Genomic DNA, 25,045 nt, shown 5'->3' with positions numbered 1-25,045 from the left:
TTTTCCTTGTATTCGTAATCAACTCTCTCATATATATTTATCTTATATCAGTATAATCTCAATTCTATTGGTATAATATTTTATCTTTAAAAAATAAAAGATAAATATTAAAAAATTCAAAATAGAAAAAAAAAATATTTTGATTTTTTTTTAAGGTTATTTTTGTAACAAAAATTTAAAAAATCTATTGGAGAGAACTGTCCATCATGGCATCATTGATCAAAAAAGAAGAATTGTCCATCTAAGAATGTTAAAGGCTTTACCAGAATTAAATAAAAACAATATTAGCTCGGCAATTGAATTACATTTATGATCGATGTAAGAATATACTTTCCAATATGTACTCTTTCGACTTGGTTTCCCTTAAACCCCTTGGCGCCGATAATTAGGGCTTTTCATCTTCTCTCCGGCCATCAGATTCGTATGAAGCCATGTATTTGGTTTCTCGGACGTTGACAAGAGCTCTCTGCTCCTCACTTTACCACTCGAGATCAGCCAAACTCCCAACTCGAAAATGGGTGATCTCTCACCAAATCCGCTTATACACAGCCACCACCGGTAAAATCATCCGCGCGGCGGAATCATCGGAGGATGTTACGGCGGAGAAAGAATTGGCTCGGCCGACGATGATTGAGTACCAACCGGAAATAGCGAAACAGGTTAACCTAACCGGATTCGTGGATCAACCGGTTCAATTCAAGTCTTACTCCGACGGAAAGTCCTGGGCTGGGACGGTTATCTCTCAACGCTCCGGTTTAAAATCATCTGATTTCTGGTACATTCTCACCTGTTTCTTTTAGCATTATTGGCTCTAGTCTCTTTGATGAATCAAAGTTGAGATTTTTGCAGGATTCCGATTATATTCGAAGGTGAATTAGCTAAAATAGCAGCTCACCATGTCAAGAAAGATGATCGGATTCATATCTCCGGGAAGCTCTTTATAGATTCACCTCCTCCCAATGTCACCTATCCTCAATCCAATGTCCAGGTGAATTTTTTTAAATAAAAAACAAGAACTTGAGTCTAGATTCTTATTAGTGGTGACTAGATTCTTTAGTCTCATCCTTCTCCATCCCTTTTATATGTATAGCTCCTTGGTTTCATGATAATAACATATGAAGGTTGTTCATTTATAACAGATTATGGTTCAGAATCTCAACTTCGTACAGGGTGCGATCCCACCGCCCCAAATAGAAGAAATGAGCTTCCCACCATCTGATATAGAAGAACTCAGCACTACGAAACAGACTTGTATGTCTTTTGTTCTTTTTATGATGTTGTTTTATGTTCAGTACCTGTTTTCTTGAACTTGTTAAAGTGATTATATTGTGTTTTTTTGCTTCCTTCAGCAAGAACAATGAAGGTTCAAGTCATGGTTGAAGAAAGCTCTGATGATTTGAAGCATCTACTTGAAAATCCTAAAGAGTTGTTGGATTTGGTAAACGCACCTGAGGCAGAAGAAATCAGCATCCCATTGCCTGAAATAGAAGAACTCACCACCAAGAAGCAGCCTGGTATGTCTTTTATGTTCTTCTTATGACGTTTTCTTAAACTTAACGTTACTCCTCTGTTGCTTTCAACTTGTGGATCCTGATCGACTCTCTTATGCGCTACCTTTGTTTTTTCTTATACATTGTTTTCATTATAATGATTCTTTTCATTGACTGTTCAAGTAACAGTTTCATTCTTTTGTATTTTTTTTTTCAGCAAGATCTAACAAGGTTACAGTCTTGGATCAAGGGACCTCTAATCCTTGGAATCATCTACTTGAAAATCCTAAAGAGTGGCTGGACTATCGTGGGAGTAAAGCCAGCGGATTGGTAAACACACTTTGATTTGGATTCAGTTTTGTCTCAGTCATGATACTTGATACCTTGGAGACTAAAAATCTTTTCGTTTATTGATAATCTTCTGTGCAGGTGACACCTAAACATCCTGACTTTAAGGGCAAGGTTGGTGGTGGTCTTTCTCTGTGGCTTAACGATGCTCCTGATTGGGTTTTACAAAAACTCAATGAGCTTGAGTTTGATGTTTTTCTCCCTAAAGGAAGATTGAAACACCTTAAAGGTAAGTTTCCCTTTTGGAAACTAGTAGTCAGGTGTGTGGCATTTTGTTACGATCTCGTTTTCCTCAAACGATCTGTCCTGCAATGTAGGTGAGGAATTTTGGAAGGACTTGGTTCAGAACCCCGATAAATGGTATGACAACAGATCAAGAAAGGTAACATATATGAAGACACTAGTCTCTGCACATATCCCCCTCATGTTTATATTCAGACCTTTCCCGGTAACGTTTTTAAAACTACGTGTAGACAAACATTAAAGCCCCTGACTTCAAGCATAAAGAGAGTGGTGAGGCACTGTGGATGACTGACTCTCCTACTTGGGTATTATCAAAATTGCCGCCTCTAAAGAAGAATCAAGAACAACCTCTCATGCCTAATTCTATCTCAACGCCAACACCCAAACAAGCTAAAAGTGAATTTCTCCTTTTTATCAAGTCTTAGGCAGCTATGTAACATTTTGTTACTGTCTCGTTTTACTATAACAACATTGTGCAGGAGAGGAATCTTGGAAGGACTTGGTTCAGAACCCTGATAAATGGTATGACAACAGATCAAGAAAGGTAACATATTTGAAGACACTAGTCTCTGCCCAGATCTCCTCTAATGTTCATTTTGACATTCCCCAATAATGTTTTTGAACCGAGCGTAGAAAAACGCTAAAGCCCCTGACTTTAAGCATAAAGAGAGTGGTGAAGCACTGTGGATGACCGACTCTCCGACTTGGGTACTGCCAAAGTTACCACCTCTAAAGACGAATCAAGAACAACCTCTAATGGCCAATACAGTCTCCCAGCCAGCATTGAAAAATCAGAAAAGTAAGTTCGCATTTAACTAAGTCTTAGGCAGCTATGTGGCGTTTACTTACTGTCTCAGTTTTGTAAAATAAGCCGTCTTAATATATGTAGGAGAGGAGCTTTGGAAGGACTTGGTTCAGAATCCAGACAAATGGTGGGACAACAGATTAAAAAGGGTAATAAATAATAAGCTTTGTTGCTCGTGGCATCTTAGAAACCTTGAAGATCTCGTCTCTTCCCATTTCGCTTCTTTGTGTTCATTTTCTACTCTCATTAACATTATGGAAACTACGTGTAGACAAACGCGAAAGCTCCTGATTTCAAGCATAAGGAGAATGGTGAAGCTCTGTGGTTGGACAATTCTCCAACTTGGGTATTGCCAAAGTTACCACCACTAAATGAAGAAATACCAGACCGGACCTAAGTTCGTTTTGCAGCCTTATTGAAACATACCCACATGTTGATCTTGGTGACCCACGATGTAAAAAAGGGTGTTTGACTTTTATTTCTACATATTTAAACCCTTATTGGTAGATTAACTCATTGATCCTGAGTTAATGAGAGATCATCAAAAGTAACAACATTAGTATATTTTTAAAATCATGATTACGGGCTGGAAAAGAAAATGTATCTGAAAATTCAAACCACTAAGTGAATTCGTATAGATCTTGTTTTATAGTATTTTGGATTTTATGTTTTACTTGAACTAAATCCAAACTCAAATGGATATTGATCAAGTCCAAAAAATTCAAAAACCAAAAAGGGAAACCATAGCAAACATGAATTTAATACTGAATAAGTATTTAGCTAATTATTTGTTACACGAATAATTAACTGCATTCAGTTAATGCATATTTCTGATATTTGGTTAAATATTAAGAATTTTATATTTTTGACAATTGTATTTGAAGTTAATTTTATGAATAAGTTTCATTTTGAAGTTCAAACAATGTACATTTTTAAGTTTAAATAATCATACACATTTATGAAATTGTTAGTCACTAATTTTAAATTCTTTATGTTTCCCTCTTTTTAATAATTAATTCATAATCATGCCACCGAGATTTTATTAGTTTAAATTGGTTAAACTTGCCAAATTTGTGAACTAAATTTTATACTTTTGAATAAACAAAATCCAAATTAGGATTGAACCCAAATTTAAAATTGGTTCAACCGAATTCGTAATGTGTTTTATATTTGAACCAAATCCGAGAAAACTTAAACCAAAATATGAACCAAACGTTAAAAATTTTCTAATGGAGCTAAATTTCATGCCCCAGAAGAATTAAAACCTGATTGAACCTGAATCGTACCTAATTGGACACATAAACGTCCAAATATAATGATCACATCCTTTACTTTTTATATTTTTATCAATACTAGAGAGAGGAAATTGATTTTTTGTATTTGTGATCCACAAATTTAATATTTTAGCGCTCTGCATAAATTTTTTTTTTTGAAAATTATATTTGAAGTTAAATTATGAATAAGTTCAAACAATGTACATTTTTTAAGTTTAAATAATCATACATTTATGAAATTGTTAGTTACTAATTTTAAATTCTTTATGTTTTCCTCTTTTTAATAATCAATTCTTAATCACGCCACCAAGATTTTATTAGCGTAAATTGGTTAAACTTGCCAAATTTGTGAACTAAATTTTATACTTTTGAATTGCAAATAAAATCAAAATTAGGATTGAACCCAAATTTAAAATTGGTTCAACCGAATTCGTAATGTGTTTTATATTTGAACCAAATCCGAAAAATAACATACAAATTCACACAAACAACAATAAATAACGTACAAAATTCACGAGAAGATCAGAGAAAGTGGATCACTCTCAAAATCAAATAGATCTCATGAAGAACACACCTTATTCTGTTATCCGTGACTAAATCGATCCCTCGTGAGTAGTGAGTCGTGACTTTGGATTGAGCTCTTGGGATTCAATAACCGAGAGTGCACAGACCCATCTAACACATAAGATATGAATCAGTATCTAATAGTGAAAATCCATAACACAAATCACACATAAACAGTTCGAAGATGACGAAATTAGATCTACTGATTCATCGGAGACTCAAAATCGAAAACGGCGAAGAGGAGTCGAAGAAGGCGAAGAAGAATCGAAGAAATCGAAGAAGCCAAAGAAAAATTGTGTTTCCTCCAATTTGCTAAACCTATATATTTTATTTTATTTGGCCGTCCATTGTCCAATTGGTTAATCCCAAGCTCAGCTTTGTCCATGGATGTAATTGGGTTCGCAAAAAAATTATTTAATTAGGATTCAATATGGGTATCTTCATTTCTGGCCATATCATCTGGACACGGACCACCCATTGGTAGTCCGCTCATTTGACAATTCTAGTTGCAGAGGACGACAACTCTTTTTTCTATAGACTGAGACTTGAACTCGAGCAAAGCTTGCTTTTCAAATATGTATGCTTCAGTAACATGATAACTGAAACCAAGTAAATGAAAGAATCTCATATTTTGTAGGAAAATGTATACAAAGGGACGAACTAATTGCAAAATGCCTTTGCAATGATGATAATGTAACTTAAAAAAATTGAAAATACAAGTAGTCAACTGTATAAAAGGACAAAAACCCGTGTCACTAGCCTTTAGACTCTTTACCGTCCTTAATACGTACGTCATGTGCTTGTGAAGAGATAAAACAGAAGCTGAGACCTAACTACGTTCAAATTGCTCGACGGCAACAGAAAAACAGCTGCTAGCTAGCTGGGTTGTGAACATGAATTTTTTTTACTCGGGTCCGCCAAAATCATCACTAGTGGTTATACCCGTGTAGCCTAAGACCAGCCTGCAGATACCACTGTAGTTAATTGTACAAAACAGAACTTCTCATTGATGGCCGACACTAATCAGAAAGATTCATGCTCGGCTGCCAATTTCATAATTTATTCATTCCTCTCCTCAGATAGATCTTATTCAATGTGGAATCTGAAACAAAGGGAACCATCGAATAAACATATATACATAACAAAAATTGAGACAAGAACAATTCTGCTTTATGGAGTTTTAAGCAAGAAATGAGCTTAAACGCTTATGTTCAAGAACTTACTTTGCCGGTTTCAGTTGGGTCTTTAGGATTATTGTTGTTGCTCCAATCACCTACTACATTTCTCTGATCCTTCTGTGGAAATGTTTGATTCTGTCCTAGTCCGGAAAACCCTGCTGATCCATGTGTAGGACCATAGCTTCCTCCACTTTGCAGATTGTAATTCCCTTCCCCCGTCTGGATATACTTCACCGGATTCCCTTGGTTGAAGTTTGCAGATGTCCCTTGACCGCTACTGGTTGGTGTTCCTTGGTGTGAAGGCATTGCAAATCCTTGACCTTGCCATTGTCCATGATTTGGTGTACCTTGGCTTTGATAGTAAGTCCCCTGATACAAAGGCATTCCACATCCTGGACATTGCCATTGTCCAGGGAATGGAGCTCCTTGACCTTGACTGTAACTCAACTGATATTGGGGCAATTCATTTCCAAACTGTGGAGGACCATAGATTCCACCATTAGGTGGACTGAAATTCCATTGAGCTCCTTGGAGAAAGTTACCATGTGGTGGCCCTTGGTTGTAGTTCACAAACGCCCATTGACCATTATTTCCTGGTGTTCCTTGGTTGTAGTTTACTTGGTATGGAGGCACCGGAGCTCCTTGACCTGGGCTGTAACCAATCCGATATGAAGGTATTTGACCTCCTTGAGCTTGCCCTGGCATCGGATTTCCCTGGCCTTGGTTGTAACTCCCTTGATATGGAGACAATAACTGACCTCCTCCTTGACCTTGCCCGTGTCCATATCCTGGACTTCCTGCTCCTTGTGAAGGACCATAGTTTCCACCACTCTGCGGAGTGTTATTCCCTCTGCCTATTTGGTTGTAATTTTCATGTGTCCCTTGGGTAAGGTTGCCTTGTGGTGGCCCTTGGTTGTAGTTCACCACTGCTCCTTGACCGTAACTGCTTGGCGATCCTTGATATGGAGGCGCCTGAGCTCCCTGTCCTTGGCCATAACCCATATGATTGAAGGATGTTTGACTTCCTTGACCTTTCCCTTGCTCTTGTGCATAAATTGGTGTTCCCTGGCCTTGGTTATAACTCCTTTGAGATGAAGGCATTTGACTTTCTTGACTTTGCACTTTTCCTACGAACGGAGTTCCTTGGCCCTGCTTGAAACTCCCTTGAAACGAAGGTATTTGATTACCTTGAACCTGCCTTTGTCCTAAGGTGGGATTTCCTTGATCTCGATTGAAATTCCATTGAAATGAAGGTCCTTGTCTTGAGGTTGACACTTCACCTCGACCTTTCCATTGTCTTGGGGTCGGTCGCCATTGTATTGGAGTCAAAGGTCCTTGGTTTTGCTTGAAACTCCTCTCTTGCTCTGGAGGCATTCGACTTCCTTGATCTTGCCCTTGTATTGGAGCCAGAGTTCCTTGATCTTGCTTGAACAATATCTGCTCTGGAGGCGTTTGACTTCCTTGACCTAACACTTGTCCTGAGGTTAGCTCCTGATCTGGCTGCGTTTGAGCTTCCAGAGTTTTATCTTCTTCGGACGCACTCTCCTTCTCTAAAGAATCAAATCCTTCTTTAGTGGGGACAGGAACTGGACCAGGTGTAATCACACCATCCTCGTATTTGTCTCCTGAAAATTGAAAACACACAGCTTAATTACAAACCAATAATCTACAACGTTCTAGACTATAGAAACAAAACAACTCACCTCCATACACCTTGTTCTCAACGTCAACATAAGAATCAGGAATAATGTACTGAACCCCAGGCAAATCTGTTTAAAAAAAAAACACCAGTCAAAGATCAAATCCAGTCCATTCTCAAAGCATCAAATGCTTCTCTCCTAATCATTACCTCTAAACTTCTCAACTTCCCCTATAGACATAGTCGCTTGAAAGCCTTGGTAACTAGTTGTGCAAATTGCATATATCTTCTTCTTAGCTTCTTCCAAGCTGAACAAAACACACACACAAAGCAATCAACTTTTAACAAACATCTTACAAAAAAAACTGGAAGCTTCGGATTCGAACCTTAGACCAAGCCCTTTAGCGCAGGTCTGCTCGAAGATGGAGATCATTTCCTCTCTGGACGGAGGATTCTCCTTTGGGAAATCCATTGTGATTAGCCAATGGTTGAAATCACATCCTTCGTTATCTGGCGTGAACGAGTCTTCTCCGGTGTAAGGATCGTACTGATATTGAGTCGTCGAGAACAATCTCGCCGGAGATTGAGTAAACTCCGTTGGTTGCTTCACCAGGGTTTGCCGTAACAGAGGCGATACGGGAGGGAAATGGGAGACGCGAGCTGGAGTGAAGGATCGTTGGAAAGAGGAGGGTAAAGCGAGGAGAACTCGCCGGAGACGGTGGGAGAGCATGGCGGCCATTGATGCCGGAGACTTTCCTCTACACAGTGATAGGTTTAGGGCTTTCGTGCGGTTTTTAGTATTTACTATTTAGTCTAATACCCTTATATTTTCTGGATATTATGAAAAATGAGCCAATATTTTATGATTATCAGTTTTAACCACATTTATTGGGCCTACAGCTACACAGTAGTAACATTCACAAGCACTTGTTGTTCATGAGAATCATGACTATAGAACCTAAAAGATTATGACAAGAAGTCAGTGCTTGAAATGATTAAAAAACCTATAAGGAGGTTGGTTTTCTTAAACAGGTTGTTCCAGAGATGATCAGAGGATGGTTTCTAATTTGTTTGAAAATACATTTGTGCCTCAAGGAAGAGCGAAAATCCCATATCCTTCCATGAATTCTACTGCTTCGTTGATACAACAACATTCAGGTTGAAGAACATAACACATGTACCCAAAAACACACAAATGAAAGCTTGCATATGGACCATATGGATAAGAGGAATATATAAGCCCAAGAGTCGTTTTTGTTGATCTCATATCCTTTCCTAGCACGTTTTGCCTCAAGGTCTTTAGACATCTGATTAGTTGTGTCCTGGTTCAAGTTACCAGCTTTGTCATCTTCTTGATCTTTCTAAATTTCTTGTTTAGCCAAGGCATTGTAGTGTTTTCACTTGGCCTTTCTTCTAAGGAGCTTTCTTTCATCCTAAAAGATATGAGGTTGGAGGAAGAAGAGACGAATGCTGAAATAACTTTGAGCGATGGTGAGGATGATGCTGATGTCGAAGCTGACGGGATCAATGCTGCTTGTGACGCTGGTGATACCTTTGAGGAAAATCATTATGCTGCAGCCCTTTTGCTAACCCTAGTTTTAACCCTAACTTACAATATGAATATCTTCAACTCTTCATATATAACTTTAAATTATATATAAAGCTACAAATATACATACAAAGGAGTGTAGTTAATTTACATGACAAGAAGTCATGAACAACACTATACTTGTAAAGTGTGCTATTAAATACAATGGGGGTGTTTGTTTCTTGAATATACACACTTCTATCAACAGAAAAAGAGAGGGGTGGCTCTGTTCTTTAAGGTCTGAATCACTTCCATATGACTGTTTAAACTGCTTCATGTGCATTCACCACGATGCCCTTGAGGATCCACATTCTTCTGCAATGTCCAAATTCAAAATTCTATATTCACAGCTTTCTTGGTCGGCAAGGAAGGCAACAAATGAAATTGATGGATAAACAGGGATGAGAATGTACCTGCAAGTATGCATTCTTCAGTAGCATCCAGCCAAAGAGCAATTTGAAAGCATATGGTTTCTTCCAGGAAAAAAGACATTTCAAGGTATGCTCAAGCTTCCTCCATAGTGTTCACTGCTCAAGGCCTATGTGAAGAAAAAGAAGTCTGATTACTTTGCCATTTTCCAATATTCACAAATGATTTAATTTCAAAACGTAGCTTATCCAAAGTGGAACTACACAGTCATTTATAATGTAGATGGAAAGCTTGCACTGACCTGAATAAAGGGAGACACAATCTCACAGACTTGGTGGAAGAGTTGGCTCCTTGCAGCTAATCTGAAGGTAAAGTATAATCATCACCAAAAGTGGTAAGAATCTATGAACAATAAAATAAATCTTTGAACGGAATCAGAATAGTCAGAATGTTCAAAAATGCAAAGGCATATTCATGATTGATTACAGGTGTAAGAAAGATCTATGAATAGAATTTTACCTTCTCAGAAGGCGGAAGCAGAGATATATCTCCTCAATATCACCTTCTACCTTGATCTTAACGTACTCTTTAAGAAATTCACACACATCGTATACAGTTTTCTCCAAATCACTGGCACTTTCATCATGAAAACTCCCGACTTCTGAAATAGCACGTTGAAGCACCGTAGATAACATAGGCCTTGACTGAGCCACCTTGTAATATATCTCTGACATTTTCTCCAAAGTAGAATTGCCGCTAACTTTGAAATTCTCTACCCACAAAGGAGGATTCCCAAACCAGAGAGAGCTACTTGAGAATCCAATCTCATTCTCAGCGTCATTTATATATGTTGTCTCCTTATCTTGTTTCTTACCAGTCTCCATGGGAGCATCTGACGATGACTGTTGTCTCCGGTGGGCATGAAATGCTCCCAGTACATCAGCTCTCAACTCTTCAGGTAATTCTTGTAACACAGAGACGTCGACTTGACTAAGGGATAACGGCACCAAATCATTCATTTCGATGCCACGCTCTTTAGGTTCTCTTGCAATAGGAGGATGCGCTACATGAGGTTCATCCAAGGAGACGTGTGAAGAATCGCTGTTGATTTTTCTTTTGCCTCGTTTTTTCTCAATCAACTCAAACAACTTCCCGCCGTAGGTTCCATCTAATTCCAAAAGGAGCTCTGGAGGAAGGTTCTCTAGAACTTCCATGTCAAGGTGACACATGGGCGGCAGGGACGAATTTGTATCATCTGACTGAACTGAGGGTTCTGCTGAATTACATTCTCGGAGACTAGAAACTCCACCAGTATCACGCCTCTTACAATCTGCTAGAAGATAGTAATTAAGGAAGCAGCTTTCACAGCTATCAACTTAACCAAGACATTGTGTGGACTAAAAAGAGCATTTATTACCTGGGATTTCTCTAACTTCTGCAGCAAAGACATTATCATCTTTTTCTGTTTGGACAGAGGCAGGCGCAGAGTTGAGCCATGATGTCAGAGTCTTTGAACCTTGAGAGTTATGGGAACAAATATCAAATGAATGTCGAGACAACAGTGTTTGGGAATTAAATTAACTTTTTCTGATTTTCTAGATAAACACACATACAGACAAGTCATAGTGAAGAGTTTTAGGAAACTACCTTTATTAGAAGGATCTGGACCCTCAAGCTTAGAGACCTGAAGCCCAACCCCACGAACTTCCTTAACATCTATCTTGAGAGAAACAAAAGTTGAGGGTTAATAATCCAAATTCAAGGAATAGCTAAAACGAAAAAGAAACAAAATAGCAAAAGCTGCAAGCAATTCAACAGTTTGCTAGCAAAGAATAGATTTCTCAGGGATTTCTCACAGTCATGTACTGTAAAATATCATTTGCAACTTTTAAGCTTCTACAAGTCAATAAAATGGTCCCAGAAAATCGATAAAATAATTAAATGCATCTACTTGAGGAAATGATAGAGTGGCAATAAGGGAGATAATCGCCAAGAGCTAGCCACAGGTTCATCTAATCTTTCAAACTAATCTTATGACTCTTATCCATCTTCTATAACATTTGAAAATTCAGATAAGCTGCTTCTTGCATTTCATGTGAAGGACTTAAATAGGCTCAACTGAGGGTAAAAGCTACAACAAAACCATCTTCAAAAAAGCAGATAAGGCCCACTTACCCAAGCAAAATGACCCAAACAACTTCTTTGAAATCCTCTGTAGAACTTCTACGTCATCAGTAGCGGCAGGAACCTATAGCATCAATGTTAATCAGCCAGGCTTTAAGGATTGCACAAGCATATATGAAAAGTTACAGCACTTAGCAACTGTGAGATAAAAGAAAACTATCATCCTAGTTTCGAACTTTTATGGTACCCACTCACAGTGATAGAACGGCTAAAGTTATCACAGTCTCCACAACCCATATACTTTGCAGGTTCTTCGGCATCCTTTTTTCTCCTTTTTATCTGAAACAGCACCACGAACTTTCAATGTTTTTATCTCATGATAAATGCTTTCAGCATGGCATATAATACCCAATGCGATGCTGTGAAAAAAGCATAATACTACATATCTTTAAAGCAATAAAATTAAGAGAAGGCATAATACCTTAAGAGTAAAAGTGCGTCCTATCATTTCACATCCTTGCAGACGCAGAGAAACTTCCTTGCATAGGCATTGGAGGAAGTGCTGAACCTGCAACCGTCAGCAACCATAGCCATTCTTGGTTCAACATCAAATGAATTATGTTTGGAAAAAAAGCATGAAAAGGCATAATTCACGAGAATACATACATCTTGCTGATCTCTAAACCTTACGCCCCAATTCACTTCAGCCCCTATGGACTTGCTCTCCTGTAAATAAAAAATCTCCAGGTTACTGGTTGAGCTAAATTATAAGCTCACATTTAAGACATGTCAAAAGAAAAATATCACCTATAGAGAGAAAAACTAGGAAATGTAAAACAAATGAGTGAGTCAACTGCTAAGCAGACCTGCACCGCCCTAACAGACCGAAGGTCTAGTCCTCTGCTATAACTCCAAAGCATCTCGCCGGTTTTCACCCCAAAATCCTTTTGAAGAGCATCCTGCAAATCCCAATAGATTTTTTTTTATCAAGATGATTGTCACAATTTCACTTTTTCTCAATAACAATTCCACTTTCCTTGTAATTGTAGAATGTTCTCAAAATAAGTTTTGTAGTAAGTAAAATTGTATATGGTGATTTTCTCAACTTCAAAAGCTATTTCGATGTAAAGCTTAACCAAAGTAAAATATTGGTGCCAAACTGTTTCTTGGAAAATTTATATTTAACTATGTATAAGGCCAGCGCACTAAACGAGAATCACATGCTCTTTTAAGGAAAATACGATTTTTTGGCTTCCAGACATGTCTACAACCACAAAGATGTTTTACCTTGGATATCAAACGTAACTGCCTACAGGTTTGAATATTTTGCTTCTCCAGCTTCTCCTTCAACACAGAACCTACACCAGGAAGTGTGCCGACTGCAAGCTGATCCAAGAACTCCTCTACCTGCAAAAACGGCACACACTATCATGAACCGAGCTTCTATACAAAATGGCTTCTACATTCAAGAAAATAACCACAGCTCATAGTCCATAGACCTCTTTCCACTAGCACAAGTCACTGAACAAACATATATACACTAAAAATAGAAAGCAGTTTACAGAAATCACCTTCTCAGCAGAGATATGAAACTGACCGGCTGGTTTAGCAACTCTGGTAGCAAGGCGAGCCATTAGCATAGTACCGCCTATCCCAGCACTTGCACTGCATCCAGTAGTCTCAATGATCTCTCTTCTTATTGTTGATGCTGTGTACTCAGGTTCTACATCTCTCAAATCCGAGACATCTAAAAAGGCTTCATCGCAGCTTACCGCCTAACATCAAAAAAGAAACATTATTTTTAACATTAGGTTAACGCCAGCAACTGGAAAAAGGATCTATTTGAAGGCTGACCTGAACTTTTCTGCAATGCCTATGCAGGATGTCATAAAACTGATCAGCTACCTGCGATTGAGTTACAATGTCATACATGCTGTACCGACTCGACAACAAACAAGACACACTAAACTCCAAAAAATACCTCTTCATAGGCTTGAAAGTTGTAAGGAACAATAACAAGCTGAGGACAAAGGTCTTTGGCATGTCTTACAAACATACCTGCCTTGACTCCTAGAATTAGAAAATTGCATCAAGTTAGTGCATAAGCAGAAAAGTAATGACCCATAGCTTAACTAAGCTTAAGAAAGATTACTTTAGTATAAGACAGACCATAAGCCCGAGCTGGATAGTTTGCAGAGGAAATTTCCGCCGTTCCTTTCGGATTATCTGAGTGACATACGGCTACGGGCTTGTCTTGTAATTCAAGACGGTTCCTGATTACCACTGACACAAAGAAGGAATCCTGGGATCATATCACAGATTTAAATAATTAGAATGCAACAACTGAAAGTGAGAACAGAAAAACGCAATCCTAATCGCAAGCTTCAAGCATTTTTTTGTTCTTCACTTTCTTTAGTGGCTAATTTCATGCTTAAACGTATATTTATTGTATTGTGGGAAAATACAGAAAAGAGAATAGGCCAGGACTTTCTTTTGTTTCCCCTACATAGGATAAAGAAAACTGCTTAGAGTGTGCAAATTACCAAATCGATGTGGATAATGGTTAACTTCTTGGCATTTTCAGCTGTATTCTGGCCAGAATCTGCCCATTTAAGTCCATTAAAAGAGCCATGGAATCTTTTACGGTATCTGTTTCTCCATGTTCCAATAAAATGCAGCCTTGAATTCTGCAGAAACAAAATTAAATATGGAAAAATGCATCTTCAGAGTCTGCTTTGCTGTAAGACCATGCATCCTAGACACCAAGTTATAGAAATTGCCTCGTAAGAGATACCCTAGCTAACAATGTTTCTATAAAGATTTACCTTGAAGTAGTTTTCAACAAAATTGGGGTCCTCGAGAGTTGAATGGCGCCTTACAGAGGATCCACCAGCAGGTGCAACCGGTTTTCCATGGGAGGATTTGTTGTCCGAAGCAGAAGGCAGATTGGTGGTGGACTGGAGTTCACTACTAAGTTCTTTCTCATCGTTGTCATAGCTACCAAGTATGTCTGCATTCACTTCAGAAGATTTAAGATCGTGAGTTATTGTTTGTGCAGTCATCTCTGGGGTAGTCTTCTCAGTATAAACGCCATCAATTTCATCAGCAACGTGGTCTCTTGATTCCTCTGAATCTCCTGCTATAATTGAACTTCCGTCTTCAGCTTCACTGTATCCAGTTTCAGGTTGAGAAGATGTAAACGGCGGATTGGAAAGTCTTCTGGGTGCAAAAAACGCAGACAACTTTGGCTGGGTATCATTCAGTTGATCTAGCTGGTAAGGAACCCCTGTGATGTGATAAAGACAGAAAAGAGCATTGAAACAGATGACCAAAGAGTTTTGTGCAGTTATGACAAAAATTATAAAATCAAAAAATTTCTAACTATGTTTTGCATGGTTTTAAGTGAATCTGGATCGTCTGGTGTAGACTTACATCCCAAAAGTCTGTTGGAAGAGATAGAGTCCACTATCCATGAGGGTTTCACAACAGGTAACCCTCTGCTGAATGCCCTGATTAGAAAAAGAAAAAAGAAACCTTTTTTCAATAAACGAACATGGGAGTTTGTAAGAAACTGAGAAGGACACTAACCGTAGATTCTTGACTTTACTATCTGGAAGATTGCTGCAGACGATATGTGTTACAGAACGCCTAGAAAAGTAGTTCTCGAATCTCCCACCATACCTCAGCATGTAACCTCGCAATTCCTAGACAGATGTAAACACAGTTAAACCACAGATCTGTACAAATAAATACTGGATCCTGAGTAATTTAAACCAAAGCAGTAGAGGTAAACCTGATGGGAAGGAATGGTGAAACCATCCACAAAGATTGAAACCCCTTGGAATATAAGCTTCTCAGAACCCGAAACACCACTAGAAGCCTCGGTTTCAAATTGCTTCTGTAGTTTCCGATTTTTCACTTCCATGTAACTACAAAAATCACACAACATAAAATGATAACAATGCTCACCGTTTATAAGACAAGTAAAGATTAGACAGAGGATAAGACAATAAAATGCCAAATCAAACACTTTATGAGGGAAAGTCCAAACCTTTACATGGTAATTTCAAAAACCCACCACTACAAGTGTTAGTTACATAGAATTAGAGAAGAACCTTCCGAAATCGGAAAATGGAGAAGAACGAGAAGAAGAAGATGGAGGACGAGAGGCGGCGCCCCATGCGGCGCCTAGGGTTTTCTGATTGCTCTTCTTAGACTTCTTGCTACTCCCACTGTTGCCTGAAGAATTGGAACCGATGCTACGCTTCATTGCAGAGACGGAGAAGAAGCTTTCCACGCAATTTTTTCCAAATCGTGAAGTCAGTGCGGGGGGTTTATATATAAAACATGAACTTTTCCAAGTTAGTACTCAAACTTATTTCTTTCTTTAATAAATACCCATTACTTTCAAATTGATCATTATTTATATTGCTTTCTTATATCATCCCTAATGATTTAAATTTCCTCTTTGCTATTCGAGCCTAGTAGTGTTATTAAAAGTAAACAAATATTAAAGTCGAGAATAATCTTTTACTTAAAGTTTCGTTTAGATTTGATGGAAGGTGTTTTGTAGGTTAGGTAGTGGTTCAGGGGCTTTCTATCAAAAGCGAATAGTTTGAGGGGTTTTTGCTATTTATTATTTTCGCGCGCTATCCCGAGAAAAAAAAAAAGAAAACCCTCTCAGAAAAAGTTAACCCCTTTCTTGTTCCCCTCTCGATTTTCTCAGATTACTATGTAGAAAGAAAGATTCAATTTTGCTATAGAAAAAAATGCCAGTGGCGAGACCAGAGACATCGGATGCAAGAGTTATCGCTCATGTCGACATGGATTGCTTCTACGTTCAAGGTCTCTTTACCTATCTAACCCTAATGTCGCTATACACTTAAGTGAGAGAAGGTCCCAATGGATTACTATAAGCTCTTTCGAATTTGAATAACTGTTGGCGTTCTGGGTTTCCAACTTCTGGAAAAAGGGTTTTGTTTTTTTTTTTCCTCTGTTGACTTCGTTTAGGGATTATATGTTAAGTTAACTCCTTTTCTTTCTTTAAAATTGTGCCCTTTTATTACCTGATTAGTGGAGCAACGGAAGCAACCAGAGCTGCGAGGACTTCCTACTGCGGTTGTACAGTACAATGAATGGCAAGGTGGTGCTTTGATTGCTGTTAGCTACGAAGCACGTAGTTGTGGCGTCAAGCGGTTAGTCTAATTCAATAATATGCTTCTTTCCCCTCCTCCCAATCGTATCAAATCTTGTTTATTGTGTGTCTAAAGGATGAAATTTTCAGGTCCATGAGAGGTGAAGAGGCTAAAGCTGCTTGCCCTGAGATTCAGTTGGTTCAAGTTCCTGTCGCTCGTGGTAAAGCTGACCTGAATACCTATCGCAGTGCCGGTTCAGAGGTTGTTGGAACTTGGAAGTATGCTTAAAATGTTTGTGTTTGTGTCTCTAACTATATGCTAAAGTTATCCCCTTCTATGTCTCTCCGTAGGTGGTTTCGATTCTAGCACAAAGCGGTAAATGTGAGAGGGCTTCCATTGACGAAGTGTATCTTGACCTCACCGATGCAGCTGAAAGCATGCTCGCCGATGCGCCTCCAGAGGGTTTGGAATCTATAGATGAAGAAGCTCTTAAATCTCATATTCTTGGAATGAGCAGAGAGGTTTGATTGAGATTCTTCTAATATATTTGATCCTAAGTTGTTTTCTACTGTTGTGATACAGATTTTTTTTGCTTTGATTCAGGATGGAGATGATTTTAAGGAGAGTGTCCGTGATTGGATATGTAGAAAAGATGCTGATCGTCGTGATAAGTTATTAGGTTGTGGAATCATCATTGTTGCAGAACTACGGAAACAAGTGTTGAAGGAGACTGAGTTTAGCTGTTCTGCTGGCATTGCCCATAACAAGGCAAGAAGCGATTTCTTTTGTATGTTTTAGTTTCCTTTTATTGCTACTTTTAGTGACAACATGTAACTTAACATGCAGATGCTAGCCAAACTTGCTAGTGGAATGAACAAACCTGCCCAGCAAACTGTTGTACCATACGCAGCTGTAGAGGAACTTCTCAGTTCTTTGCCAATAAAGAAAATGTAAGTAAGCTAGACCCTATTTACTGACCCCAGTGGATATTTTCTTTATAAGAATTAAATCATTTGTGTTATACACATGTTAATTTATGTATAAACATGTAAGGTTTGGTATTTATTATCCGTATGTTCTAAAAAAGTTTAAACATGTCTTAACCTTGGAATTGCATCATTGATCTCTGTCCCATGATCATAAGATTGTTAGTTGCTGTCGGCAATTATTTAGATACTCTAATTATGTATCTTGCAGGAAACAACTGGGAGGAAAGCTGGGAACTAGCTTGCAAACTGACTTGGGAATTGACACTGTGAGTGACTTGTTGCAGTTTTCTGAAACGAAGCTGCAAGAACATTACGGAATAAATACTGGGTAATAATAAATCTTGAAAAGATAGAAATTTGTTCTCATCGACTCTTTAGGCTAGTGAAGATTAGCCTGCCAAAATATGAATCTGGTTACCTAAAAGACCACTTATGTGCTTTATAACATAAACTTAAAAGGATGTGGGACTTGTGCTTGTTTGTAACTAAGGTTATCAATACTTGTTTTGATGTGCCTTGTAGTACATGGTTATGGAATATTGCAAGAGGGATCAGTGGGGAAGAAGTGCAAGGCCGTCTTCTCCCCAAAAGCCATGGTTCTGGAAAGACATTTCCTGGACCTCGTGCTTTGAGGTCACTCTCAAATGTAAGACTTGAATCTCAGCCAGATTATTTACTTATACCATATAACTGTTATCTTAATAAAAATCTGTTAATACTTTTAGGTCCAGCATTGGCTGAATCAGCTTTCTGAAGAACTATACGAGCGTCTCAGTTCTGACTTGGAGCAGAATAAGCGGATTGCAAGCACCCTTACCCTTCATGCTAGCGCTTTCAGAGTACTTATTTTTCTCCTGTATTTGTTGTTTGCACAAATGTTTTGCTTAGTTATATACCCTTGTGGAGTTAAAATCATTTTTTGGTAAAATACTATGCAGTCAAAGGATTCAGATTCGCAAAAGAAGTTTCCTTCAAAATCATGTCCTCTGAGATATGGGGTAACCAAGATTCAGGAAGATGCCTTTAACTTGTTCCAAGCTGCGTTGCGTGAATACATGGGACCTTTCGGGACTAAACCTCAAGGCAATAAGAAAGAAACATGGAGAATAACAGGACTCTCTGTTTCAGCAAGCAAGATCGTGGATATACCATCTGTAAGTTCACATAGCATCTAAAATATCTTCTATATATTTCCCACTATCGAACATGTAGCTTGTTTTCTACACTGTACTGGTAGAAGTGATGTTTTATGACCGTAGGGCACAAGCTCGATAATGAGATATTTTCAAAGTCAATCAACTATTCCTTCAAGTTCAGAAAGTGGTTGTCCTCAAGAACATGTAGCGATGACTCCCTCAGGTATTCCAGAGTCTTCCTGTGTATTTGCAGAACTGTTCTTGAATCAACTTAATTTCATGTTTTGTCTTGCAATTTGTGTAGCTAGTGAAAGTTGTTCTGAACAGAAATCAGCAGAAACCGAAGCAGCAATGCCTAATAAAGACATCAGCATAACTGATACTTCGCCTGATTTAGACAATTCATATGGAAACATGGACATGGTCCCTGAAAAGGTATCTATACCCGAAAGTTTTTACTCTCATCTCTCTAGAAAAAAAGGCCAAACACAACCAGGCACAATTAAGTTATCAGTTTCAAGAGATTAGAAATTTGAAGAGGTTCTGTGTATAGTTTGAATGACTCAAGAGCTTATCAAGCTATTTTATCAAGTAACTGTTGTACCATTGAAGAACCAACTGTGCAGTTTCCTTGTCAGGATGCCTCTTGTCAATCAAGTGAAGCAAAGGAGTTTCCAACCCAATCAGGCACACAAACGAAGACAATTGGGCGGAAGATAAACAACTCCAAGGAGAAGAATCGGGTATGCTAGTTTATAACCGTTTCTTTGCTTGTTTCTGTAATACACAAACCTTCAGCCTTTTTCTGAGAATCTGTTTTGTTTATATGTTCTTAGGGAATGCCTTCAATTGTCGATATTTTTAAGAATTACAATGCAACTCCTCAATCACAGCAAGAGACTCGAGAAGATTCAACAGTGTCATTAACAAGTAACAGAGGCAACTTGAGTAGCTCCACAAACCATAGTAGTGAAGTGAATCAAGAGGTGGAAGATAGAAGAGAAACAGAATGGGGATACAAGGTTGGTGAAATCGATCAGTCTGTTTTCGACGAGTTGCCCTATGAGATTCAAAGAGAATTCAGGAGTTTCCTACGTCCTAATAAACGGCCTAACGCTGGTAAAAGCAAAGGTGATGGTTCTGCTTCCTCAAGCATTGCTCATTATTTTTCACCACTGAAGAGATAGGTTCAGGCTCTTGTGTCTCTGTGGTTAAACTGTGTATTGCGTAGTCTTTATTTCTTGTTTGAGATAATATGATATTGTATTTACAAATACAATAGTTATATTATTATTATTCAATATTCTATAAAAATGGTTAGGCTAAACATCCTACTTAATTACTCTCTCATTTCTTAGTATGGGGACCTTTTTACTTGTGTACCCAATCAAAATTTTGTATAAAACGTTATTCTAAGAAAGTCAAGACTGTTAACTATTATATATCAAACTTCTTCTAAACAAGACTTGCCTTATTTTCTTGCCAACACATACTTCTCTTCCTTTGTAGTTGTTTAGATCTTTGGTCTTTTTGGTATTAGTCATCTTTTTAATTTCTGTCAAAAAAGAAAATTTGTAATATTGTTTCACATCATTTAATAGTTGTACAGTTTAAAAAAAAAAAACTGTAGAAACACAAAAAAAAACGTGTTATAGGAATAAACAGAAAACCTGAACCCGGTTTCTGGTTTAAAGACAAAACAGCAGGCCACTATCATGCCATCCAATGGATTAATTATTTTCATTTTGTGTGTAAATTACGAAAATATCCTCAAACTTGGTCTCCAAATAAGCAATTTAATGTAACCTTTAAGAGTGTCCGATATCTCAAGAAATCTATCTTAACACCAAAATCAAAGAAGCTTGTTTTAAAAAAAATCCATTAGCTGCCAGCCTAATTTGTCTCTGTGTGCGCAACCCACACGTGAGAGCACGCATCTATTCAACAACTTCTCTGTGTGTTTCGTGTAATATATATACATACAACAAAGGGACTTGGGTGATCTCATTTCAGTGTAGCTTTAAAGCTTTCGAAGATATATAACCCAATTGAAGAAGAAACCAAAGTGTTCCCCCGAATCTCAGCTTCTGGTGGGTACTTCAAGTTTCGTGCTTTTTGTTTGCTTTCTTGCGATAAAGCTTTCCTCTTTGTGTCCCTACATTTATGTCGATTCCATCATTTATTTTGATTCTTGTCTTAATCAATCAGAGCACTTTTGGGCAAAACCCATGAAATAGAATCAGATCTTTCTCTGTAAATCTTCGTCCAATGAAACTCACATCAAAAATAATTTTTTTGGCAGCAGGCGAAGAAATTAAAATTAGCCATTAGGGAGCTCACTTGTGTTATAAATTGATCATATTTTTGTGTTATTAACTTCAAATCTTTTGTGTTACTAAATTGATCTCCCTTTTTTTTTTGGTTTTACAGTGTGAGAGAAGATGACAGGAGGAGCCATGTCTCTTTTATCCAAGTTACGGTGTATCACAGTAGATGTTACTGGTACACTCATAGCTTACAAAGGAGAGCTTGGTGATTACTATTGTATGGCTGCTAAAGCCATTGGCTTGCCCTGTCCTGATTACAAACGTGTCCATGAAGGTTTCAAGCTAGCTTACACTGACATGGCTCAAAAGTACCCTTGTTTCGGTTTCTCCGCCAAAATACCAAACCTTGTCTGGTGGAAAACCGTTGTCAGAGACTCATTTGTCAAGGTAATATGCTAATTTGATTCTTTAGATTTTCATGTTAAAGCATATGTTACCTACTTTGATGTTGAAGGGAGGGTTTTGATATTTAAATTAGGCAGGATATGAGTATGATGAGGAGACATTTGAGAAAGTGTTCAAACGAATCTATTCAACGTTTGGTTCTGCTGCACCTTACTCTGTCTTTCAAGATTCTCGCCCCTTCTTGAGATGGGCACGCCAGAAAGGTCTTATAGTTGGACTTGTTAGCAACGCCGAGTATCGATATCAAGAAGTTATTTTACCTGCCTTGGGTTTGAACAAGGTATTGAACAAGTCTCTCTCACTGTGAAATATGTTTGTGATTTTCGAAGTTGATTCTCAAGTTTTCTCATATGCTTGATTGGTTTGTTTTAGGGAGAGTGGGATTTTGGGGTGTTCTCTGGTATTGAAGGGGTGGAGAAACCAGATCCGAGGATTTACAAGTTGGCTCTAGAGAGAGCTGGGAACATTGCGCCTGAAGAGGTTTTGCATATCGGAGATAGTATGCGTAAAGATTATGTTCCGGCAAAGAGTATTGGGATGCATGCTTTGTTGCTTGATAGGTTTAAGACAGAAGCTGCTAAAGACTGGAGGGAAGCTGGAGCTATTGTGCTTCCTGATTTGGTTGCTGTTCAACAGCTTTTGGAGTCTGATAAGTTGAAATGTTAAAAAAAAATAGAGTTTATCTTAAGTAAGAATCTGATATATTGTAGTATTGCACATTTTGGCTCTTTCTTCTTATGAGTAAAAAGAGTTTAAATGTCCCATTTTGGTTTCTTCGCTGATAGTATATTTGCTCCAAGTTCTTCAGGTTCTCAAAGGTCAAGATCTATTCAAACAGAAAATACAATTCCAACTTGGTGAATCACTTAACAAGTGCAGTTTTTAATAATCTACATAAGCAAGAAAGCATGCCTCTCCTTACTTTATTTTGAGATTATTACACAACATAACATATGTTTACATTTATGACTTAAACAGGTGCTTCAGCCCTGGGAGGGATCTTCCTTATGACAGAGATGGAATCTCCAACTTTGATTGTCTTGTTACCTTTGCCTTGGTTGTTGTTGGTAATGTGCCAATTCCAAACCATATCCTTACCAAAGAAAACCTGTCATAAACCGAAATCGAAATCGATTTAGCATCAATGTACAAACAAGATAACTTGAGATCTTTTATAGGTCTTTCAATATCTCACCTTTCCATGCGGTTTCTTGTGTGGGATTAAGACTTTGTCTGATCAGAATTTCATCAGAGTTTCAATTGGTTCAGTTGCATCCGGAAACACCAGTTTCTTGATTCAGAGATGGTAACTGAAATAACAAAACAGTTGAAAAAAACACTTCAAGTGAAACAATCTGACTTTAGTTTTACTTGTTCACGTCATATTCACCTTGCAGCGGCTACATAGCCTAACAACTCCTTGGAAGACAAGTTCTTTTATCATGACTTCATCCCAGAGATCTTCTCCGAAAGGATCACAGTTATCCACAATAATACTACAAGAGAAACAAGAAAATCAAGATTAGGAAGAAAAACAACCATCCTTGAAGATAGAATTCAGGAACAAAGATATAGCTTACTTGGGTCGAAAACGGTTCATAGGCACCGGTTCTGAAAGAAGTGTATTCAGTTAGTCTAAAGAACCCTAATCACAAAACAACAGAAGAGGAAGATTAAATGCATACTATACTTTACAGATATCAATATAGGCTTACCTGAGAGGCAACCAATAAAGGGAAACGTATTTGCAAATGTTGTGGTGTAATCTGGTGCAAACTGAGGAGGTGAAGGCCTAGTTTCAGTTTCTGTATCAAAATTAAGAAAACTTGACGTCAAATCTATGCATCCAAAATATGTTACAAATAAAATATTCACAAGAACAAAAAAAAAAAAGGCCAAGACCTTTATCAAACCGAACCAACGGCTTTGTTTGCCAAGATAATCTGAAAACCACTTAGCAGCTTTTTCTCCTTCATCAAATGCAGAGCCAGACCATTCCCACATAGACACACCTTGAGCCACTGAGCTTGGTTTAGTCATTGGGATCTTTAATAGACTCATACCTGGAGCTCTTACCACTAACCCATTCAATGAATATCTATCACGTCCACCATAAAGAAGAAGAAAAATGATATCCAAAGAATATTATATGAAACATATTTTTTTTGTATTTTTCCAATATTAAAACACTAGTACCATGATTTATGTTGAATAATTGCAGCATATATTAAATACCAAACAAAAACTTGGAGTCAGGGCTGCATCTACTGCCGAGCCATCTATTATATCAGTTTTGGATTCTTCTTAAATGAATGTGGTTTATTGAACCGGTGTAAAGGTTTGTAACTCAAACTTGTATAGTGAGCTAATGATTAAGAATTAAAATACGATTTTGTGAAGTAAAACGTTTATTGGTACAAACACAAGTTCATAAGCCAGGTTAAGGTGTTGATTATGTACTGATCTTGAAGTAGTTTTGGGTATGTTTTTGAAAAAAACCACCTTTTACCCAATCAAACTCTTAAATAAATAGATTTCCTTTGACCAAAAAAAAAGAAGAAAAGATAAATATTTTTCCTTCAATCAAAGGAAACTGGTTTTATTTTTTTTTCCTAATTTTTAAAGAAAATCCAAAAACTACATCTGTTAAGTTTTTCATCAAATTATGTCGGTTTTTCAATTTTTTTAATATTGCTATTAATTTTAGATTTTAGAAAAGTATCATTTTATATACAATAACAAAGTTCCTGTTTTTATAAATTTAATAAATTCAGAAAATTTCAAAAGAAAATTTTATTTAAACCTTACTATTTTAATTAACTTTTATAGAAAGTACTTACAGAAAATAAATAATCATAGAAATATTTGTGCCCAAATCCATTACTGTCTGATCTTAATTCTTTATTTTTAATAATTAATTACTTAAATAACATATTGTAGTATTTTTAAATATCAATTTCGAAATATTCAATAAAATTGAAATTTTTAAGAGCATGCAGTTTTATATAATTATCTTTGTATGTATGTTTTTGGTGATAATATAATGTATTTTAATTGCTTTAAATTTTTTTATTATTATTCTTATTATTTTATTCTTTATTAATTTAATCTAAATTTTTTAAACTAAAATTTTCTAAAATCTAAATCATCGTCCAAGTTTTTCTAAAAGCTAAAATCTACAGAAAAATCAGAAACTAAAAATTGAAAAAACTAAAATCTTAAAACTAAATCAAAAACCAAACCCTAAAAAGCAATAAAATCAGTTTAAAATCAATTTAAATTTTGAGGAGTAAGAAAAAAGGAAAGATACAACTAAAAAGAAAATAGTGAACAACTTGTAACAGATTCAGCTTCTCATAAATAAGATATATAAGAATGCAAATATGAAAATCAATTTAGATTTTGAGGAATAACCAAAAAAAAAGGAATAA

At 37.2% G+C, this 25,045-nt stretch overlaps 6 protein-coding genes across 10 annotated transcripts in view; 3 read left to right on the top strand and 3 right to left on the bottom strand.

Moving 5' to 3' along the window:
• Positions 1-294: 294 nt before the first annotated feature.
• LOC106301473 (protein OSB3, chloroplastic/mitochondrial) lies at positions 295-3,497 on the top strand. Of its 2 annotated transcripts, XM_013737876.1 has the most exons (12): positions 297-775; positions 850-988; positions 1,140-1,251; positions 1,350-1,514; positions 1,708-1,820; positions 1,920-2,067; positions 2,156-2,220; positions 2,312-2,477; positions 2,561-2,625; positions 2,715-2,880; positions 2,971-3,035; positions 3,158-3,497. In XM_013737876.1, exons 1-12 carry the CDS (start codon positions 432-434, stop codon positions 3,281-3,283), a joined length of 1,674 nt encoding a protein of 557 aa, XP_013593330.1. In that variant the 5' UTR covers positions 297-431; the 3' UTR covers positions 3,284-3,497. The 2 variants fall into 2 exon arrangements, with proteins under 2 accessions (XP_013593331.1, XP_013593330.1); XM_013737877.1 differs by lacking the exons at positions 2,312-2,477; positions 2,561-2,625 and having other exon boundaries at positions 295-775.
• A 1,848-nt stretch (positions 3,498-5,345) lies between these two features.
• LOC106306888 (multiple organellar RNA editing factor 4, mitochondrial) lies at positions 5,346-8,307 on the bottom strand. Of its 2 annotated transcripts, XM_013743666.1 has the most exons (5): positions 7,928-8,307; positions 7,752-7,849; positions 7,606-7,671; positions 5,948-7,527; positions 5,346-5,826 (listed from the first exon to the last, which is right to left on the bottom strand). In XM_013743666.1, exons 1-5 carry the CDS (start codon positions 8,278-8,280, stop codon positions 5,815-5,817), a joined length of 2,109 nt encoding a protein of 702 aa, XP_013599120.1. In that variant the 5' UTR covers positions 8,281-8,307; the 3' UTR covers positions 5,346-5,814. The 2 variants fall into 2 exon arrangements, with proteins under 2 accessions (XP_013599120.1, XP_013599122.1); XM_013743668.1 differs by lacking the exon at positions 5,346-5,826 and having other exon boundaries at positions 5,835-7,527.
• Positions 8,308-9,191: 884 nt separating this feature from the next.
• Positions 9,192-15,916, bottom strand: LOC106301502 (DNA repair protein REV1). 2 transcript variants are annotated; one of them, XM_013737914.1, is made up of 22 exons: positions 15,738-15,916; positions 15,416-15,551; positions 15,211-15,326; positions 15,055-15,131; positions 14,448-14,908; positions 14,166-14,309; positions 13,792-13,924; positions 13,604-13,692; positions 13,477-13,527; positions 13,194-13,397; positions 12,910-13,029; positions 12,489-12,581; positions 12,289-12,348; positions 12,104-12,190; positions 11,878-11,961; positions 11,674-11,746; positions 11,146-11,214; positions 10,916-11,014; positions 10,018-10,828; positions 9,800-9,860; positions 9,543-9,667; positions 9,192-9,444 (listed from the first exon to the last, which is right to left on the bottom strand). In XM_013737914.1, the coding sequence occupies exons 1-21, from the start codon at positions 15,890-15,892 to the stop codon at positions 9,623-9,625; spliced, it is 3,168 nt and encodes a 1,055-aa protein (XP_013593368.1). In that variant the 5' UTR covers positions 15,893-15,916; the 3' UTR covers positions 9,192-9,444; positions 9,543-9,622. The 2 variants fall into 2 exon arrangements, with proteins under 2 accessions (XP_013593368.1, XP_013593369.1); XM_013737915.1 differs by lacking the exon at positions 15,738-15,916 and adding an exon at positions 15,674-15,732 and having other exon boundaries at positions 9,193-9,444.
• Positions 15,917-16,325: 409 nt separating this feature from the next.
• LOC106303716 (DNA polymerase eta) lies at positions 16,326-20,226 on the top strand. Of its 2 annotated transcripts, none has more exons than XM_013740022.1 (14): positions 16,326-16,467; positions 16,697-16,817; positions 16,907-17,018; positions 17,108-17,278; positions 17,361-17,525; positions 17,604-17,707; positions 17,955-18,074; positions 18,269-18,392; positions 18,472-18,585; positions 18,685-18,900; positions 19,006-19,105; positions 19,187-19,317; positions 19,521-19,625; positions 19,719-20,226. In XM_013740022.1, exons 1-14 carry the CDS (start codon positions 16,392-16,394, stop codon positions 20,067-20,069), a joined length of 2,010 nt encoding a protein of 669 aa, XP_013595476.1. In that variant the 5' UTR covers positions 16,326-16,391; the 3' UTR covers positions 20,070-20,226. The 2 variants fall into 2 exon arrangements, with proteins under 2 accessions (XP_013595476.1, XP_013595475.1); XM_013740021.1 differs by having other exon boundaries at positions 19,509-19,625.
• Positions 20,227-20,724: 498 nt separating this feature from the next.
• Positions 20,725-22,396, top strand: LOC106305034 (haloacid dehalogenase-like hydrolase domain-containing protein 3). Its single transcript, XM_013741413.1, has 4 exons — positions 20,725-20,972; positions 21,313-21,596; positions 21,688-21,894; positions 21,987-22,396. Exons 2-4 carry the CDS (start codon positions 21,324-21,326, stop codon positions 22,278-22,280), a joined length of 774 nt encoding a protein of 257 aa, XP_013596867.1. The 5' UTR covers positions 20,725-20,972; positions 21,313-21,323; the 3' UTR covers positions 22,281-22,396.
• A 188-nt stretch (positions 22,397-22,584) lies between these two features.
• The window catches only part of LOC106302969 (mitochondrial amidoxime-reducing component 1), a 2,986-nt gene continuing 525 nt past the window's right edge, over positions 22,585-25,045 (bottom strand). The window contains 8 exon segments of the mRNA XM_013739359.1: positions 22,585-22,722; positions 22,810-22,893; positions 22,895-22,924; positions 23,005-23,110; positions 23,195-23,259; positions 23,330-23,344; positions 23,346-23,439; positions 23,533-23,692. Of these exon segments, the coding sequence (XP_013594813.1) occupies positions 22,585-22,722; positions 22,810-22,893; positions 22,895-22,924; positions 23,005-23,110; positions 23,195-23,259; positions 23,330-23,344; positions 23,346-23,439; positions 23,533-23,692 (692 nt within the window).

Source organism: Brassica oleracea, chromosome C7, assembly GCF_000695525.1.
Source record: "Brassica oleracea var. oleracea cultivar TO1000 chromosome C7, BOL, whole genome shotgun sequence".
Lineage (NCBI taxonomy): Eukaryota > Viridiplantae > Streptophyta > Magnoliopsida > Brassicales > Brassicaceae > Brassica > Brassica oleracea.
Note: the sequence above shows the minus strand (reverse complement) of the source record. Positions and strands in the feature narration are given on the sequence as shown.